General features: G+C 47.0%; 3 protein-coding genes across 3 annotated transcripts; 1 reads left to right on the forward strand and 2 right to left on the reverse strand.

Annotated features, from left to right (window-relative positions):
* Positions 1-374: 374 nt before the first annotated feature.
* LOC123444980 (CTD small phosphatase-like protein) lies at positions 375-3,684 on the forward strand. Its single transcript, XM_045121888.1, has 6 exons — positions 375-796; positions 1,742-1,870; positions 1,958-2,078; positions 2,166-2,247; positions 3,044-3,197; positions 3,286-3,684. Exons 1-6 carry the CDS (start codon positions 476-478, stop codon positions 3,418-3,420), a joined length of 942 nt encoding a protein of 313 aa, XP_044977823.1. The 5' UTR covers positions 375-475; the 3' UTR covers positions 3,421-3,684.
* Positions 3,685-3,839: 155 nt separating this feature from the next.
* LOC123444979 (pentatricopeptide repeat-containing protein At5g39980, chloroplastic) lies at positions 3,840-6,326 on the reverse strand. The gene has a single exon (XM_045121887.1). It carries the CDS (start codon positions 6,054-6,056, stop codon positions 4,098-4,100), a length of 1,959 nt encoding a protein of 652 aa, XP_044977822.1. The 5' UTR covers positions 6,057-6,326; the 3' UTR covers positions 3,840-4,097.
* Positions 6,327-6,930: 604 nt separating this feature from the next.
* On the reverse strand, positions 6,931-12,113 carry LOC123444981 (serine/threonine-protein kinase PRP4 homolog). Its single transcript, XM_045121889.1, has 8 exons — positions 11,590-12,113; positions 10,600-11,202; positions 9,854-10,160; positions 9,488-9,767; positions 9,045-9,152; positions 8,471-8,749; positions 7,848-7,991; positions 6,931-7,479 (listed from the first exon to the last, which is right to left on the reverse strand). Exons 1-8 carry the CDS (start codon positions 11,852-11,854, stop codon positions 7,306-7,308), a joined length of 2,160 nt encoding a protein of 719 aa, XP_044977824.1. The 5' UTR covers positions 11,855-12,113; the 3' UTR covers positions 6,931-7,305.
* Between the last annotated feature and the right edge of the window lie 4,596 nt (positions 12,114-16,709).

A 16,709-nucleotide genomic window follows, 5' to 3' on the forward strand; every position in this document is an offset into this window, starting at 1 on the left:
GCAGACGAAATCACCGTTACCTGATTGACATGACTAACATGTCAACATTACTGCACCACCATTGATACAAACTTTCGTCGAAACAAAACAAATTAACACGAGCAGATAAGCACCGAGCCCAGCAGCCAGAAATGCATGCAGACAAAAAAACAAATAAACTTCTGCCGACCAAGAGAAAACTCCGTGTGCACGTATGACAATTACTACTATACTTCCGGCAGCTCGCCAGTTTAACCGCACTGTCGCTGACCGCCGGGCCCACCAAATCCACCCCCCAATCACCGATCCCCTGTTCCGCTAAGCCCACCCGGGCACGCCCACGCCCGCGCCCGCCCCCACGTACGTGCACGCGGCCACAAAGACCACCCGACCACCACCTCCCACCCCTCCCTCCGGTCGCCTCCGGCCTCGCCTCGCCTCGCCCCGCCCCCCTCCCCCCGCCCCGCCCCGCCGCGACAGCCCCTCCCTGGCGCCCATGGCGGCCGCGGAGGTGTACTCGCCGACCGCGGCGGCGGCGGCGCAGCACCAGCAGCGCGGGAAGGCGGCGACGCAGGCGTGGCAGGCGGTCGTGGGCTGGATCGGCTTCCTCCTCCAGGTCCTGCTCCAGATCCTCCGCGGCACGCCCTCCTGCGCCCAGCTCCTCTCCTTCGTCGGCTTCCGCTACCCGCTCCTCTCCGCCACGGCCGGCCCCGACCAGCCGTCGCCGGAGGTGGCCTTCATGCCGCTCCGCTCCGAGATCCCGGCCGACGCCGCCCCCGTCCCGGCACCCCCGCCTGAGCCCCTCGAGCGCCTCACGGTACGGAAGATTCGCTTTTTTTTATTGAATTCCTTGGAGCTATTTGCTGTTCCGGTCAGGGAGGGATAGATACTTTGGAAGGGGACGGATTCCATTTCGATAGGAAGTGGATGTAGGAGGAGTGTCTCCATCCAATTGCAGTACATTTCTGTCTTCGGGAGTGAATTTGGGATTAGGCGGAGAGGTTGCTTTGAGGTAATTGGGTCCTCTGCCTGGTTAATTCAGTTAGCTTTGATTGATCGTATGTTTTATTTGCTGCTGGGTTAGTATTTTTGCTATAGAGCAGGCCATTTTGGGGTGTTGGGTGCTAAAAAATCGTCTTCTCCGATTACTAGCACCTAGGGTCAGCTGTGTTGCAAATCCAAAACAAAAGCTTAGTATCCAACAACTTTACAATTCCTAAACAAGGGCTTATTGGTTTGGTAGCCAAGCACTGCATTAATCCCATCTCTAGGCAAGGGCTGGTTTAGAGAATTTACAGGATCCTAGTGTTGCTACCTTACTGGGTCAAATACTTAATTAGCCAATATTTTGTTTGTGATCACTGATCTTTTAGTCAATTTGTGACAGTTGATTTTGGTTTAACTTTCTGTTGCTGCTGTTATTTCATTATCTGTAGAAGATATCTGAGCCTGCCCCTCAGTATTAGCATCGTGATTGGAGCTGAATTATGGGATTACACATTTGGTTGATGATAGATGAATCGGCATGTGTGTTGTTTTACTGGCACATATACTTATAACCCAGATTTCGTGAATTTGGACAGGAACGCAACTTAGGTATCGTGCTGATGAGCTTATGGCTTCACAAAATAGAATCAACTGAATTACAGTTTGAGTTAAAACTAAATCCAAGTCATATTTTATGTGAAGTCAGCTTTAACAATTCTTGTATAAACTCATTCATCATCTCTGAAGTCTGAACAAATATGGACTGCCCTTTCAGGTAGTGCTTGACTTGGACGAGACTTTAGTTTCTGCATACGAATCATCTGGTCTTCCTCCTATTGTACGCACCCAAGCTGTTGAAGCTGGATTACATTGCTTTGACATGGAGTGCATATCAACTGACAAGGTAACAAACTTCTACTCTTGCTACTTTATTGCGTTATCCTTTTAATCATTACTGATAAAGGACTTTTTTCTGGTGTGAGCTGTAAAGGATGTTGAAGGAAAACAAAAGGTGAATCATGTTACTGTTTTTGAACGTCCTGGTCTGCATGAGTTCTTGCAGAAAACTAGTGAATTCGCAGATCTTATCCTCTTTACAGCGGGTTTGGAAGGTATGGTGGCTACTAATATTTTATTCACTCTCTCGTCACATGATCCCAATCGACTTCCTCACCATACCTGTCCACATTTCTCCTCAGGTTATGCAAGACCTTTAGTGGACATAATAGATGCTCACAATAGGTTCAAACTCCGTCTCTATCGTCCGTCAACTGTCACTACGTAAGTGTTACAAAAGTTTCCCCATAGGATACAAGTGATTTTGTAACATCGTGTTGCTGCTGCTGCATCTTGATGATAGCCATCATTACTTTGCTTTCTGTGATGTGTACACAACTAATCAGTTGAATGTTACATGCAAACCAGCAGTTCTTTAGGTGGAAAAGCGTACGTAGTTTATTTATAATTTGTATGAGTTGAATATACTAGATATTGGTCGTTTCCCATCAATTTGAGTGACAAACTGACAATATTAACACAATCCTTTCTTTTAAGGCATGTCGTGCACCGAATGTACCATACAGTGGGTGATTACTGAAAAGATTAGAGCGAAGATGGTAATCTGCAGTGTTTGAGTAGTGTAAGGATTAGAGCGACGACGATATCTACAGTCTGCACTGTTGGGGGGCGTGGCCCTGGATCTCTGCGGTGCAATGCTAGCCATGAAGGGTGCCACGCTGCAAAGGCAGCAGGGGGCCAGAATATAAGGGATTTATTGTCTCTTCTTCATGGTCCATACACACCCTTCATCATGCCTTATAGCGCTGATTTTAGAAAAAGAAGAAAGAAGCAGTTCATCAATTCTGCTTGCATACAAGGCATGTCCCTGTGCTAGTCTTTAGTAATGAATGGATGGTGCTTTCTTCGGCTCTGCATGCATATGCATGTTTTTGCACATAAAACTTGTTTGGAGTAAGACTGGCTGATAGTGCATATAATACTTGCTTGCCAATAACTTAAACCATTACAGTAGCGAGCCAGTTCATTTTCTGATGTCAGCGGGGCTGTGCATTTTCAGGGAGTACCGAGAGCATGTGAAAGATCTTTCTTGCCTGTCAAAACAATTCAGCAGAATCGTCATCGTCGACAACAATCCGTTCAGCTTCATACTGCAGCCCTTGAATGGAATACCTTGTGTTCCTTTTTCAGCTGGACAACACTCAGATGATCAAGTAACTGATAATGGACACCAGTCATTTAATTGTTCTGGTCCTCTAACCTGTACATGTTCATTTATTTATTTTTTGTACTGTTTTTCAGCTGATGGAGGTTATCTTCCCGCTCCTGAAGCATCTCTCTGTGCAGAGAGATGTGAGGCCAGCCTTGTACGAAAGGTTTCATATGCCAGAATGGTTCCAAAAGCATGGGATCCCTCAAACTGATCAGGCCACCTAAGAACTGTTTAGGTGGAGAAGAATCAAGTGCCTGCCACGCCATATGTCGCCTATTAGGGGGAGAGCACTTGTACATTATTATTTATATTCATTTTTAGGTTCTCTTCCCTGATAAGATCATGTCATTGTTCATACGGGATTGCCATGTCTGGAGGTAAAAGGAAATGTAATCTAGCAGAATGTCACATTTGCATTGGTGTCAACATCAATTGTTGTATATCACCTTTTGTTGTAAATTTGCTTGTTGATAGCTCATTTAATCTAATGCACGGTTCAAGATCTACGACCATGATGTCAAGAGGTACTGATGCTTGAACCTTGACATCATGGTTTAGGGAAATTCAAGGTTTGAGTCGATTGTTTAGGGAAATTCACACATAAGTACAAAAAAAGAAACTTGTCCAGGGAATGTTACCAGCATTTTCACCAAAATCATGTGTTTATAAATCTGATCATCTGATATTTAATCTTTGCTGACTTACATGTCACAAGAGGCGGATTATTAAGCTTGCTGACATTCAAATTTTGTCAGAATCTCTGCTGTCTCGACTCTGGACATGATAAGAGGTACTGAAGCTTCTTATCTCAGTTTCTGGACGCAAAAATCATTGGAATTTTACCTCCATTGCACCAAGATCATGTGTTTATAAATCTAACCATCTGATATTTACAAGCTTCTTATTTGAGTTTCTGGATGCGAAAATCGCTGGAACTTCGAATCTGGCTGATGATCTGGGCCGCCTCGTCAAACCTGTATGCTCTCTCATACACGCCGGCGGACACAAGATAGAGCTCCCTCTTGTCGATGCTGGGGTCATGGCTAAGCTCGCCGACGAGCCGCTCCAGCGCGTCGAAGTCCTGCTGAGCGCCCAGCAAGCTGAGCATCTGGAAATGCACCCTGTCCGAGAAGACGCAGCCTTCCTCCCTCAGCGCCCGGTACAGGCCCGCGGCCTTGTCGAACTCCTTGAGCTTCCCGTAGGCGTTCATGGTGACGGCGATCGTCTCCGAGTCCGGCAGGTGGCCCAGCTTCCTCATCTCGTCGAACACCTCGACCACGCTCCGGTGCCGCCGGTTCTTGGCGAACAGCGCCATCATCGCCCTGTGCACCGACGGGTCCTTGACCTCGCCGGTGTGGACCGCGCGGCGGAACAGCCACGCGGCCTCCTCCACCCGCCCGGCGCTGGCCAGGATCTTCATGGCCGTCTCCTTGGGGATGGCCTGGTCCGGGTGTCGGAGCTCGCGCAGCAGCCGCTTGGACTGCGAGACGAGCCCGGCGCGCTCGTACGCGACCACCATCGTCTGGTACAGCACCGGGTCCATCTCCGTGCCGGACTCCCGCAGCTTGTCGAAGAGCTTGGCGGCGCGGTCGAGCTTCCCGGCCTTGACCCAGATGGACAGGACGGTGGAGTAGGTGACGGCGTTGGGCTGGATGCCGCTGGCCTGCATTTGCTGCACCAGGCTCCCGGCCTTGTCGTCCTCCAGCGCCTTGCCGTGGATGGCGATCATGGTGTTGTACGTCACCACGTTCGGCCTGACGACGGTGCCGCCGTCGGAGGCGGTGCTGCACATGAGGCCGAAGAGGTGGACCGCCTCCCCGAACAGCCCGGCGTCGCCGTACACGCGGAGCATGGTGTTGTACGTGACGACGCTCGGCGGCACCCCGGCCCGGCGCATGGACCAGAAGAGGCGGTCGGCGTCGCGCGCGAGGTCGAGCTGCCCGTACGCGTTGAGCACGATGTTGAAGACGGAGAGGTCGGGCTTGACGCGCGCCACGGCGCGCATGTGCGAGAAGAGGGAGACCGCCGCGAGGTGCCGGCCGCGGCGCGCGAGCGCGGCGAGGACCGGTGCGTAGGACTCGGCGTCGGGGGCCACGCCGTCGGCGGGGACGTCGTGGAGCAGCAGGCGCTTGGCGTCGCGGAGCAGGTCGGACTTGCAGTAGGCGGCGATGGCGGCGTTGTAGGCCTTGAGGTCGGGCCTGATCCCCGCGGCGCGGAGGCGGGAGAAGAGCGCGAGCGCCTTGGGCGCGTCGCCGGCGCGGAGGGCGAGGTGGATGAGGTTGGAGAAGAGCACGAGGTCCGGCGCCACGGCGTCGGCCTCCATGAGCGGGAGGAAGGTGAGCGCGTGGTCCAGGTGGCCCGCGCGGGTGAGCGCGGCGAGGAGCGTGGAGTAGGAGAAGCCGTCGGCCGCGACGCCCCTGGCGCGCATCTCGAGGAGGAGGCCCGACGCGAGGCGGAGCTGGCCGGCGCGGGAGGCGGCGCGGAGCAGGAGGTTGTAGGGGACGAGGAGCGCCGAGGAGGGGAGGTCGGGAGCGAGGAGGTCGAGCAGCGCGACGCCGCGGCGCGGGTCGGGGAGGCGGGAGAGGAGCGTGCAGAGGAGGCGCGGGGAGACGGGGCGGTGCGGCGAGAGCGCGGCGGCCAGGTCCGGGGCCGCGCGCGCCGCGGAGAGCGCTGCCACGAGGGCGGCGACGTCGGGGGCGTGGTCCTGGCGCTGGAGCTCCGCGGATTTTTGGCGGTGGAGGGGGTGGGAGCTCGGGAGGTTGGGGTTTAGCCAGATGGACTTTGCGCTTGCGGCGGGGCCGCGGCGGTGCGGCGACGGGGAAGGGAGGGCGGCGGCCGCTGCTGCCGTCGGCGGCAGCATTGGTCTCGGGGTGCGGAAGGGAGCGGGAGTGGCGCGGCAGCCGGGAAACGGATAGGAGATCTTTTGGCGCTGGCAGTGCAGGGACGTTTTGCGAGGCGAGACGTAGCGGGCTGGATTGGGACACTCGTCGGAGCAAAATGGCTTCAAGTGGCGGACACTGGCTGCGTCAAAAAAAATGCTATCGGGTGTTTGTTTCCACGAATTTTTTGATGCAGGGACTAGAAAAAGTCTTAAAAAATTCCATGTAAAACAAACAGGAGGGATTTTTAGGGACTAAAAGGGGTTATTTGGGACTATTTGGAGAAGTCCTTATGGAAGGGTCTTTTTTGGACTTTTTTGTCACTTTTTCCAACAATGCCCCTACTTTTAGCATGTTATTTAATAACTACTCCCTCCGTCTCAAAATTCTTGTCTTAAGTTTGTCTAGAAATAAATGTATCTAAATACTAAATCGTGACTAGATACATTCATATTTACACAAATTTAAGACAAGAATTTTGAGACGGAGGGAGTATTACTATATTACTAAGGGTAACATAGTCTTTTTGCATGCCATTTAATGACCTCTAGTCCCTGAAAACAAACGAGTAGAGACTAGGGACTTGGGACTAAAAAAAGTCCTAGGACTTCTGAAACAAACGGGTCCCTGGACATACAAAGAGTTACATAAGGTTACACGCTGACTAAGAATTTTTTCTTTCTAACTAACCACTTTCTCCTTGATGGATGGGGCCCTCATCTTCCTTAATCTCCAATTAAAATTCATCTGTTTGTAAAACCTATGTATGTGTAGCATTGCTCGGCTGCGGCTTGAAGATCGAGGGTTCACAGCCAAAACAGAGCCAGCACTTATCAAACACTGGACAATTATCTGACCTTAATAATTTTCGCTGATGAGAAACATGGATTGATTGCTTACAAGTGTGCGTTTCAGCTTTACAGACAGATACACATGGAAAATTTCCTCATATTTACATGCACGCACGAATCAGCAGGGCTTCCACTCAAGAATTACCCTGAAAGACACCAACAAACAAACCGGTCCACCAACCAGTTCAGCCAAGCCTGCAGTCACAAGGATAAGACCCTCTACAACCGCCACACGGGACACTCAGAAAACCACTCTCTCTCTTTTTTTTTTTTACAAGCTTTAAAAGGGGGCTCCAAAAACCAGGAGGACCGGAAATTCATCCTGACAAGGTGAGCAAAGCGCCCTTGGAATAGGAGAAGGCCAATGGTTGGCTCCGGATCAGTACTCGGATGAAAGCCACGGATGCTCTAGCGCTTCGCTGGCTGTCGGTCTCTTCCTGGGGTTTATTTGCAGCAGATAAGATAGGAAATCCACAAACTGCGGGTCGGGGCATCGCAAGTGACGTCGCAGAGAGGACTTCTCTGGGACCAACTCCTCCAATTGACCTGTCTCCTGGATGCAGATAAGGGAGGTAAGTCCTTGTAGTTGCTGCAATGAGCAACGGTAGAGACGGACACGGTGAATTTGAAGTGTGAGGAAGGTAAGTCCATGTATGTTTCCGTTTTTTTTTGGCAATAATGAGAAGGGTCGCAATGAAATTTATATAGACACGATGAAGGCCCGTTGTTTCAAATAGAGAAAGGGTCATACAGCTATGTCTATAATTTTTCAAGACTGTATGCACATAAGACTATCTTTCAACCAAAGAATCTCCAAAGCTATTCATGTTAGTTTTAAAAATCAAGCGGTTATGGGATACTCTTATAGCATATATCAGTATATCACTGATAGAGGAATGAAGCAGCAAACAGGTTAAATACCTCATTCTTGGTGACAAGATCATAATCATCAGTGAAATACTTATGTGTCTCCTGTCCCATTGCTAACATTTCCATGTCTATTGGACCAATCATGCCCATCATTCGGGCAAGCATTATAGACACTGGTTCATTAGGAAATAGTACCTGTCATGTGTAAGAGTCAACATTATGAGTTTACGAGTAGATGGTTTGCTCCTTTTAAATGCTAAAAACAATTAAAAGCACACCATTGTTTGCTTGTGAGTTATAAAAGATAGTAAAAGACTATCCACGTCCTACAACAACAGAAACAAAAACACCTGCCTTCCCATAGAAATTCAAGCTCTATTTTACTCAAACTCTGGTTTTGGAGCTACAAATTAACATACTCCTATTTAAAAAAATAAAGACAGAAAATGACAGCATACTGTGAAGTCCATATATTGCAATCTCCATAAGATCAATCTACTGACATGACCATTGAACATTATGTGCTTAACATAGCTAAGAACTTGATATCTATCCCCTGTCCAAAAATAAGTGTCGCTGATTTAGTACAAAGTAGTACTAAATCAACAACACTTATTTCTGGATGGAGGGAGTACAAAATTTGAAAATATCCACTCAGCAAAAGGTTTACTTACTTCACCGGTGTATAGTTCACAAAGGATGCAACCAAGAGACCAAATGTCAATCCTCTGATCATATGGCAGGCCCAGAATGACCTCAGGGGCTCGATAAGAGCGTGACTGGACATAAAGGCATAAGCTGTCTGTCAAGAAGCAGCTACTTCCAAGATCAATGACCTTAATTTCACACCTGCTGTAGCTCTTGATAAGGATATTCTCTGGCTTCAGGTCACAATGAATGATCCTTAAATGGTGCAAATATACCAAAGCTTCTAAGCATTGGCGAGCAATTGCCTGAAAGAAAGGGACAATTTTGTTTCACCAAAACTCGTAACTTTCATGAGTGAATTATAACTGTGCTCAATCTGTTAATCGTATAAGCAACTTTATCATTTTGAGAAAACAATAAGTTATGGTCCAGCAACTATACATATTTTAATTTGAAGTTTTAAACACAATATGCTAACAAATATGATGCAGCGAACAAGTGGCATGTAAATAGTTATGTGCATGCATAATTATTGCACTAAGGGATCTCAGAGAATGTCACAGTAATACAGAATATCTGGTAAATGGCAATTCAACATACCTGTATCCTAGGAAATGTAAAGTACAAGTCACCACCAGAATCCTGGTTATATTTCTGAAACTCATACAGATTTGCTCGCAGTAATTCAGTGACAATGAAAAGATGTTCCTGCCAACATTTGTTTGCTGTCAGCAATCAGCATTATACAAGGTAGAATGTGAAAGGAAAAATGTTTACTAGGCTCGACAATCAAACACATGCCTACAAGCAAATGAAGTACGTTGCTACAGTACATCCTTTGAGATATTCATAAGGATCAAGTCCCTTAAATATCTTCTTACATTCCAAACAATCAAGTACTCCCTCCGTCCCAAAATAAGTGTCTTAAGCTTAGTACAACTTTGTATGAGACAGTTATTTTGGGGCAGAGGGAGTAATTTGCAGTATGGAGTTAACAGAAAAGGGGTATCTTAGCCAACTGCTCCTCGCTCAAGTGAGTATACCTGATGATAGAAGTAGTCATAGAGTCGCAGTACATGATGCTCATCTGACGGATCGTATTTATTCACAAACTTCAGCAATTTTATCTCATCCAAACTCTGATCGAAGAAATCCTTATCATTTTTTATTATTTTTAGGCATATATCTGTTCCTGTCTGAAGATCATGTGCTTGGACAACCTTGCTGAATGCAGCCGAGCCAAGATATTCAGTAACATAATATCTTCCTGCTATGACTGAATTCAAGACAATGGGAAAATCTTTGTTTTCTTCAAAGCCAGTTCTGCAATGGATGCATACAACATGAGCATATGTATTATTTCTTTAACAACAACCAAAGAAAGGAAAAAAAGAAGATTTGATGTGAACCTGTTCTTGCGGTGGACAATTCTCAATTCAAATACCTCGTATTCTTGATGGAAATTAGAGACGGTCTGATCAATATTTGACTCTGGATCTTCTTTCTCATCTATAAGTGTAGCAGATTTCCGAAAATCTGTATTCAAAGGCCCAACGTCTCCAAACTCGTAGGTGTCATCATAATCATCAGTCTCAGGGAAAGGATGCAAGCTATAACTCTCTTTCAGATATTCTTTTTCACCGCTGCTTTTCAGATTGTTTTCAGCATCAGCATCCAACTCAACATTGTCGGTGACATGGCGCACCCGTACTGGACCTATGCAAGACGTTAAGCATTTGAAACTAGAACTGAAACAACAGCAAGCAAACAAAGGAAAAAGGTTTACACAGTTAAGTGGATAACATGCACTACATGACCCATAGATTAATGATTTATAAGTATTGGACAACAAAACATATTTGCTCCTCGATTATTTGCGGCTCTAAAAGTTTACATAAAATGGTTATCACTGGCTAGTATAGCATTTTTGTCCTTCCTTGTATATTTGCAGAATGACAGCAGAGATTCAGGTCTTTATAATTCAATCTAGAAATCTTGACAGTTGCCAACCTTTTAAATGTTGTAATTTATTCCCCTTCCCCGCTACATTAGATTCAGTAAATAATTTCAAGTTGTGTTAATTCGTACAGGTGATTGCGATGAGAAATTTTACATCAGTACCATAGAATTCCCAACATGGAGTACAAATACTTACTTGCAGCAATTCCAGCATCATCATAAGTATCAAATGAGCTGAGCATTTGAAGCTCTTTCTCCACAACATTCAGCTCCAAACGCTCGTCTACCTGCCCAGAATCTCTCGGCAAATCGCACTCAAGCACAGCATCCTTCATCCGAAACACATCCAGGCCACACTCATCTAGTATCTCTGTCTGGTCATCCATGATCTTGTACCTCCCATACACAGCAGAGCTAGAATTTCGGACAACCTCCAGCTCCTCAAAATTCTTGAGCCCCCCGGCACAGCAACCGCAGAGCGGTGACGAGCAGGTGTACACCTCGGCGCACCCCTCACAGCCGTCATTGCCGGCGTGTTCATGCCGGCAGTAGTCGCCGTGGCCAATCACGAACGTTTCTGGCGGTCCTGAGCTGCCCTGAGCGCCGAGAACAAACTTGTCCTCCTCCTTGTCTCTGTCACCCGGCTTGGTATGGAAGATGTGGTCGTCGTAGAGCCATCCTTCCTGGAAGAAGAGGTCGGTGGTGTCGTATTGGCGTGCTGTGCCGAACTCCATCTCAGATGACGACGCGTCCGACAGCGAGTGCCGCGACGACCACACCCCATACGGGTTCAGTAGGCCTGATCCAAGAAACAGAAAGAACAAATTATTGGGCCAGAATTGTGATAAAATCTCCTAGATTTTGGAGAACAGAGCACTCGGCTAGGCAGGGAGATAGGAGTATAATTTTGTGACGGGCATTGTTGATGAACCGAACCCAGGGAGGGGTTTAACCAGCCCCCCAGGCCCCAGGATCGATTTCAATTCTTGAAAATCGTCCAAGACGGAGTATTTGGATTGAACCAGAAGCTTCGAATTTTTCTCGAAGCCAGCCATAGCCACCGAAATACCGGCGCAGAGATCGAGATTTCGCGGGGCAAAACGCAACCGCCGGCGTCGGGAACAGAGAGGGTGGGCCAGGAGGAGGGGTTTAACGGAAACGGGAAAAGGACTTACGGCGTGAGTACCTGAGGGCGATGAGCGCATGCTGACGAAGGCGGAGGAGGACGCCGAGCCGGAGCTGGAGCCGGGGCTCGCAGGCGGCGGCAGGGGGGCGCCGGCGCCGGAGGCCGACATGCGGAGGGGCGGGAGCTGGGGATCTAATGCGGCGGCGGGCCCGGGCTCCCCGTCCGCGGCGCGGCCCAGCACGTCGTCCCGGAGGGCGGAGGCGGTGCTGGCGAAGCCGTGCTCGGTGAGGAAGGCCATGACCTCGTCCAGGCCCGGCGCGGCCATGTGTTTTCCGTCCGGGGCGCGCGGGGGCGCGGGGCGACCCGGGCGAGGACGGGTGGGTTGGTGCTCAGGCGCGTCGCGCAAGCCGTGAGGTAAGCAGTTGCGTCGCCGCCATTGGAACTTGGAAGCGAAGCGAGCGACTCAGGTCGGGTCGGGTCAGTGCGGGGGGAGGGGAGGACGAGGAGGATGCGAGGACTGGAGAAGGAGGAGGCGAAGAAGTCAGAGGAAAGAGAGAGGAGAACACGAGGCCGCATAGGGGATCACCCGGGGGTCGCGTGTGCGTACGCATAAATGGCTGCCTTAATTGCGTTTCAGCCCCTCTGGTCGAGTGATTTTATACAAGTGCTCGCCTGATTTGGGTTTCCCCCCGAGCAACTGACAAAAACCTGATGCGGTTGTTTGGATAAAGTACTGCTTCTTTTTTTCTTTTGGATAAACTACTCTTTGGAGCATCTCCAAGAGACGCGTTAGCCTGGTTGTAATGGGAGTACTTCCTCCTTTCCGTTTAGAAGGCTCATCTTAAAAAATTCAGATTTTCATTATATTAGGCTTATTTTGAGTCTAATTGAGTTAAAGTGCTTTGAGTCACACGTTAAATTTAATTCATAGAGTTTAGAGAAAGAAGATGAGTGTCTATGCATGCATCGTTTTCTACATCCATCATGCAAGTCAAATGAGAAGGAGGATGCTACATTTATTGCCTTGGAAATTGAATATGTGAGAAGTATTTGATTGGCTAGTTAAAACTAGTGTCATCCACTCACGAGTCACCTTGGTTGATGTTGTCAAAAAAAAAGTCACCTTGATTGATGAGATTTCAGATTTGAGCCCTATAAACCGGAAAGGAGGGAGTATCATATACTAGTATCATGCATATGATACTAGTGTATGATACTAAATCCGTAATGCATAGTATCATGTGCTAGTATCATACTCCCTCCGTTCGGAAATACTTGTCCTAGAAATGGATATAATGGATGTATCTATAACTTAAATAAGTCTAGATACATTCATCTTTAGGACAAGTATTTCCGGACGGAGGGAGTAGAACGGTTCATTTATTGTCATGCATGACACATAGTAGCACAACATTTAATATGATACGGTATCATAATATGATACTCAACCCTCTCTTTCTTCATTTAATTTCATGTCACCTCATCAAATATGCCTAGTTGGCATGCATGTTACTACTTATGATACTCCCATTACAACCAGCTAAACTTATTGATACACGGGATCAAAAATGCTATCTTCACATATGAATGACCGTGCGACAGGCTTCAGCGAACGCACGACACCACGACGCGCTAAAAAATTGCGCGCGGGGAAAAGCACGAGGTCGCGCCTTAATTTTGGCGTGTGTCGGCCATCGTGCTTCATAAATCACGCGCCGCGTCCGTGTTGTTCAACCACCACGTTCCCTCCAGCGATCCACCGCCGCCGCCCCGCGCCTCATCGTCACCGCCCCATGCTCCTGAAAGCACATGTGCTCCCTTGATGGTTTTGGTAATTCATGACAACATACATAATCTTTTAAACTAATATGTTTATCTAGTTTATTCCAGATATAATTCACATAGAAGATTGGCTAAGGATTGTAAGAAAAAGCCCCAAGGAAGGAAAAGAATAGAATTGGGCAAGCTTCAAGACTCTACATTTTACATTTTGTGAGGAACCACATTTGAGTTCATAAGAAAGTCAATACTATTAAAAGGGGGTGAGGTGTCTATGATGATCTGTTGCTCAAGTGCTTAGAGATTAGACATAAAAAATACTCATGAAATTCTCCCACAAATATTCTGTCCAAATTAACCCCAAACTCAAATTCGGTGCCACCAATACTTCCAGATCGGCCCTACCGAGTTTTACCCTTGACAGAACCTATGCCAAACCCTAACATCTCGGTAACATCAACTTTGTTTTCGGTCGGACCGAAAAACAGTGACCAAGTCCCTCGATAGCTATTTGCTAAAATCGGAATTTTCGAGTTTTGCAAATCGGTGCCACCAAGTTTGCTAACTTCCTAGGCCAACCAAAATTGGACCCTCGGAGATAATATCGGTTTCACCGAAAAGCCTAAAGTTGCCACATTTTACACTACTCGGTGCAACCGAGGTTTTACTTCGGTTTCATTGAGTTGGGAAATAATGTTATAACGGTTGGATTTTGGAGATGCCTATATATACCCCCTCCACCTACCTCTCTTTCGCACAAGAAGTAGTCAAAACGAACCAACACTTGCCCTATCCATTTTCTGAAAGAGAGCCACCTGCTCATATGTTTAGATCAAGATATTCCGGTCCTACCATATGAATCTTGATTTCTATCCTCACCAAATTGCTTTCCACCTAATCAATCTCTTATATCCAAGCCAAATCTATGAGAGAATGATCGAGTGTTGAGGAGACTATCTTTTGAAGCGCAAGAGCAAGGAGTTCATCATACTACCACATCAATTACCTTTTGGAGAGTGGTGTCTCTGACTTCGTGTGTAGTTGAACCAAGAAGTTTGTAAGGTCAAGGACACCGCCTACTTCGTGAAGATCTACTCCGAGTGAGGCTAGTCCTTTGTGGACGTAAGCCATGGTGGAATAGACAAGGTTGCTTATCCGTGGAACCTTTGTGAGTTGAAACCTCCGTGGACTCTCGCAGCCGTTACCCTCCGTGGGTTGAAGTCGCCACCAACGTGGACGTACGATAGCACCATATATCGAAACTACGCCAAAAATCATTGTGTCATCTTTGCGTTTGATCTTCCTAACTTTACTCCTTACTTTCATGTGCATGTCTTTACTTTCCACTAATGTACTCGTAGACTTGCATGTGTAGGGTGTGCTTGACTTTCTATATTGCAAAAATCCGCCATCCATTAAAATTGGAAAAAGGTTAGATTTTAATTCTGTCAAGTAGTCTATTCACCTCCCCCCTCTAGACATCCCTTCTGGTGATCCCACGATTGGTATCACAACTTTGGTCTACATAGCCTTGGTTTAATCACCATTGGAGGAAGATGGATGTGTCTAGTTTTGGGAATCTTAGTTGTAGAGTACCTATTCTCAATGGGGAGTACTATAGTCAATGGAAAGATGAAATGCTTGATATATTTGATAAATTGTATTTGAGCAAGTATGTTGAAAACCACTATGTGCCTCCCATTGATCTCTTACATCCTTATCACGAGGAAGAATTTGATATGCTTTGTAATCTTAGAATTGTTAATATTATCATTAGAGGGTTGCCAAGAATTGTGCTTCATCAAATGAAGAACTTTGTGTGTGCTTATACTTTGTGGAAAGATTTGGAGAAAAGATATCCCAATTATTCCTTGAATAATCTTGATTTCATTTTCCATAAACCTATTGCCTTTCACAAAATGAAACCCAATGATTCAAACTTTGATAATTACTTGTTTGAGCTTTGTGACCTAATGTGTGCTAAAGGAGATGTCATCACCATCAATAATGTCATTGTTGAAGCCATTCACATTCATAAACTTGAACATTGTTATGGTCAAAATTCTAACAAATCTCTTGATTCTTTTTACGAGGATATTCCATTTGACGATGAAAATGTGAAGCATGGCTACTACGATGAAGACGAGAGGTTTGACATCGAGTATGAGAAGACCATGTGGAGTCTAAGTCTTATGGCAAACCTTAGTGAAAGGACGTGGATGTCGCCTAGAGGGGATGAATAGGCGCTTTAAAATAATTACGGTTTAGGCTTGAACAAATGCGGAATAAAACTAATGTTTAATTTGTCAAGCACAAAACCTAAAACAACTAGGCTCACCTATGTGCACCAACAACTTATGCTAAGCAAGATAAACACCTAAGTGATAGCAAGATGTATAACAAGAAACAATATGGCTATCACAGAGTAAAATGCATAAGTAAAGGGCCCGGGTAAGAGATAACCGAGGCACGTAGAGACGACGATGTATCCCGAAGTTCACACCCTTGCGGATGCTAATCTTCGTTCGGAGCGGTGTGGATGCACAATGCTCCCCAAGAAGCCACTAGGGCCGCCATAATCTCCTCACGCCCCCGCACAATGCAAGATGCCATGATTCCACTAAGGGAGCCTTGAGGGTGGTCATCGAACCCGTACAAACAAGGTTGGGACAATCTCCACAAATTAATTGGAGGCTCCCAACAATACCACAAAGCTTCAACATAATGGATTGTGGCTCCGAGGTGACCTAAAATGCTCGGGGCAATCTCCACAACCTAATTGAAGACCCCGACGCTTTCCCGGAGCTTTACACCACAATGATTGGGCTCCAATGCACCACCAAGCTTCTAGGATGCCAAAGCACCCAATAAGAACAAGCTCTAGGGTACCCATCACCCAAGAGTAATAAGCTTCTGAACATTGAACTTCCATGTATGACAGTGGTGAACTCAACCCGATGCAACTAATGCAATGGCAAGAACACACGAAGTGGTAAAGTCCCTCACACTCAAATCCCTCCACGACAACAAAAGCTATGGAGGAATAAGAGAGGAAGAACAATGAGCTCACAAAGAACTCCAAGATCTAAATCCAAGGGGTTCCCCTCACATAGAGGAGAAAGTTATTGGTGGAAATGTGGATCTATATCTCCTCTATCTTTTCCCTCAAGAACTATCAAGAATCATTGGAGGGATTGAGTGTTAGCAAGCTCGAAGAAGGTCAACAATGGGGGAAGAAAACGATCTCAAGTGAAAGAACCATTGGGGGAAGAAGACCCCCTTAAATAGGTTCCCCCAAATCCAACCGTTATGTGCACACGTTGTGCACAAGCGGTACTACCGCTTGTGTGAGCGGTACTATCGCTGGCATAGAAGTACATGGCGTCACATGCAGATTGACA

Source organism: Hordeum vulgare, chromosome 3H (genome assembly GCF_904849725.1).
Source record: "Hordeum vulgare subsp. vulgare chromosome 3H, MorexV3_pseudomolecules_assembly, whole genome shotgun sequence".
Lineage (NCBI taxonomy): Eukaryota > Viridiplantae > Streptophyta > Magnoliopsida > Poales > Poaceae > Hordeum > Hordeum vulgare.

Excerpts from the sequence above, each read along its gene's own strand:
- LOC123444980 (XM_045121888.1), top strand. The coding sequence starts at position 476 with ATGGCGGCCGCGGAGGTGTACTCGCCGACCGCGGCGGCGGCGGCGCAG. Across the intron at positions 797-1,741 it reads AGCCCCTCGAGCGCCTCACG|GTAGTGCTTGACTTGGACGA; the intron begins GTACGGAAGATT and ends CTGCCCTTTCAG. Across the intron at positions 2,248-3,043 it reads CGTCCGTCAACTGTCACTAC|GGAGTACCGAGAGCATGTGA; the intron begins GTAAGTGTTACA and ends GTGCATTTTCAG.
- LOC123444979 (XM_045121887.1), bottom strand. The coding sequence starts at position 6,056 with ATGCTGCCGCCGACGGCAGCAGCGGCCGCCGCCCTCCCTTCCCCGTCG.
- LOC123444981 (XM_045121889.1), bottom strand. The coding sequence starts at position 11,854 with ATGGCCGCGCCGGGCCTGGACGAGGTCATGGCCTTCCTCACCGAGCAC. Across the intron at positions 9,153-9,487 it reads ATGACTACTTCTATCATCAG|GAACATCTTTTCATTGTCAC; the intron begins GTATACTCACTT and ends AAATGTTGGCAG. Across the intron at positions 7,480-7,847 it reads ATCTTGTCACCAAGAATGAG|GAGACAGGTCAATTGGAGGA; the intron begins GTATTTAACCTG and ends ATCTGCATCCAG.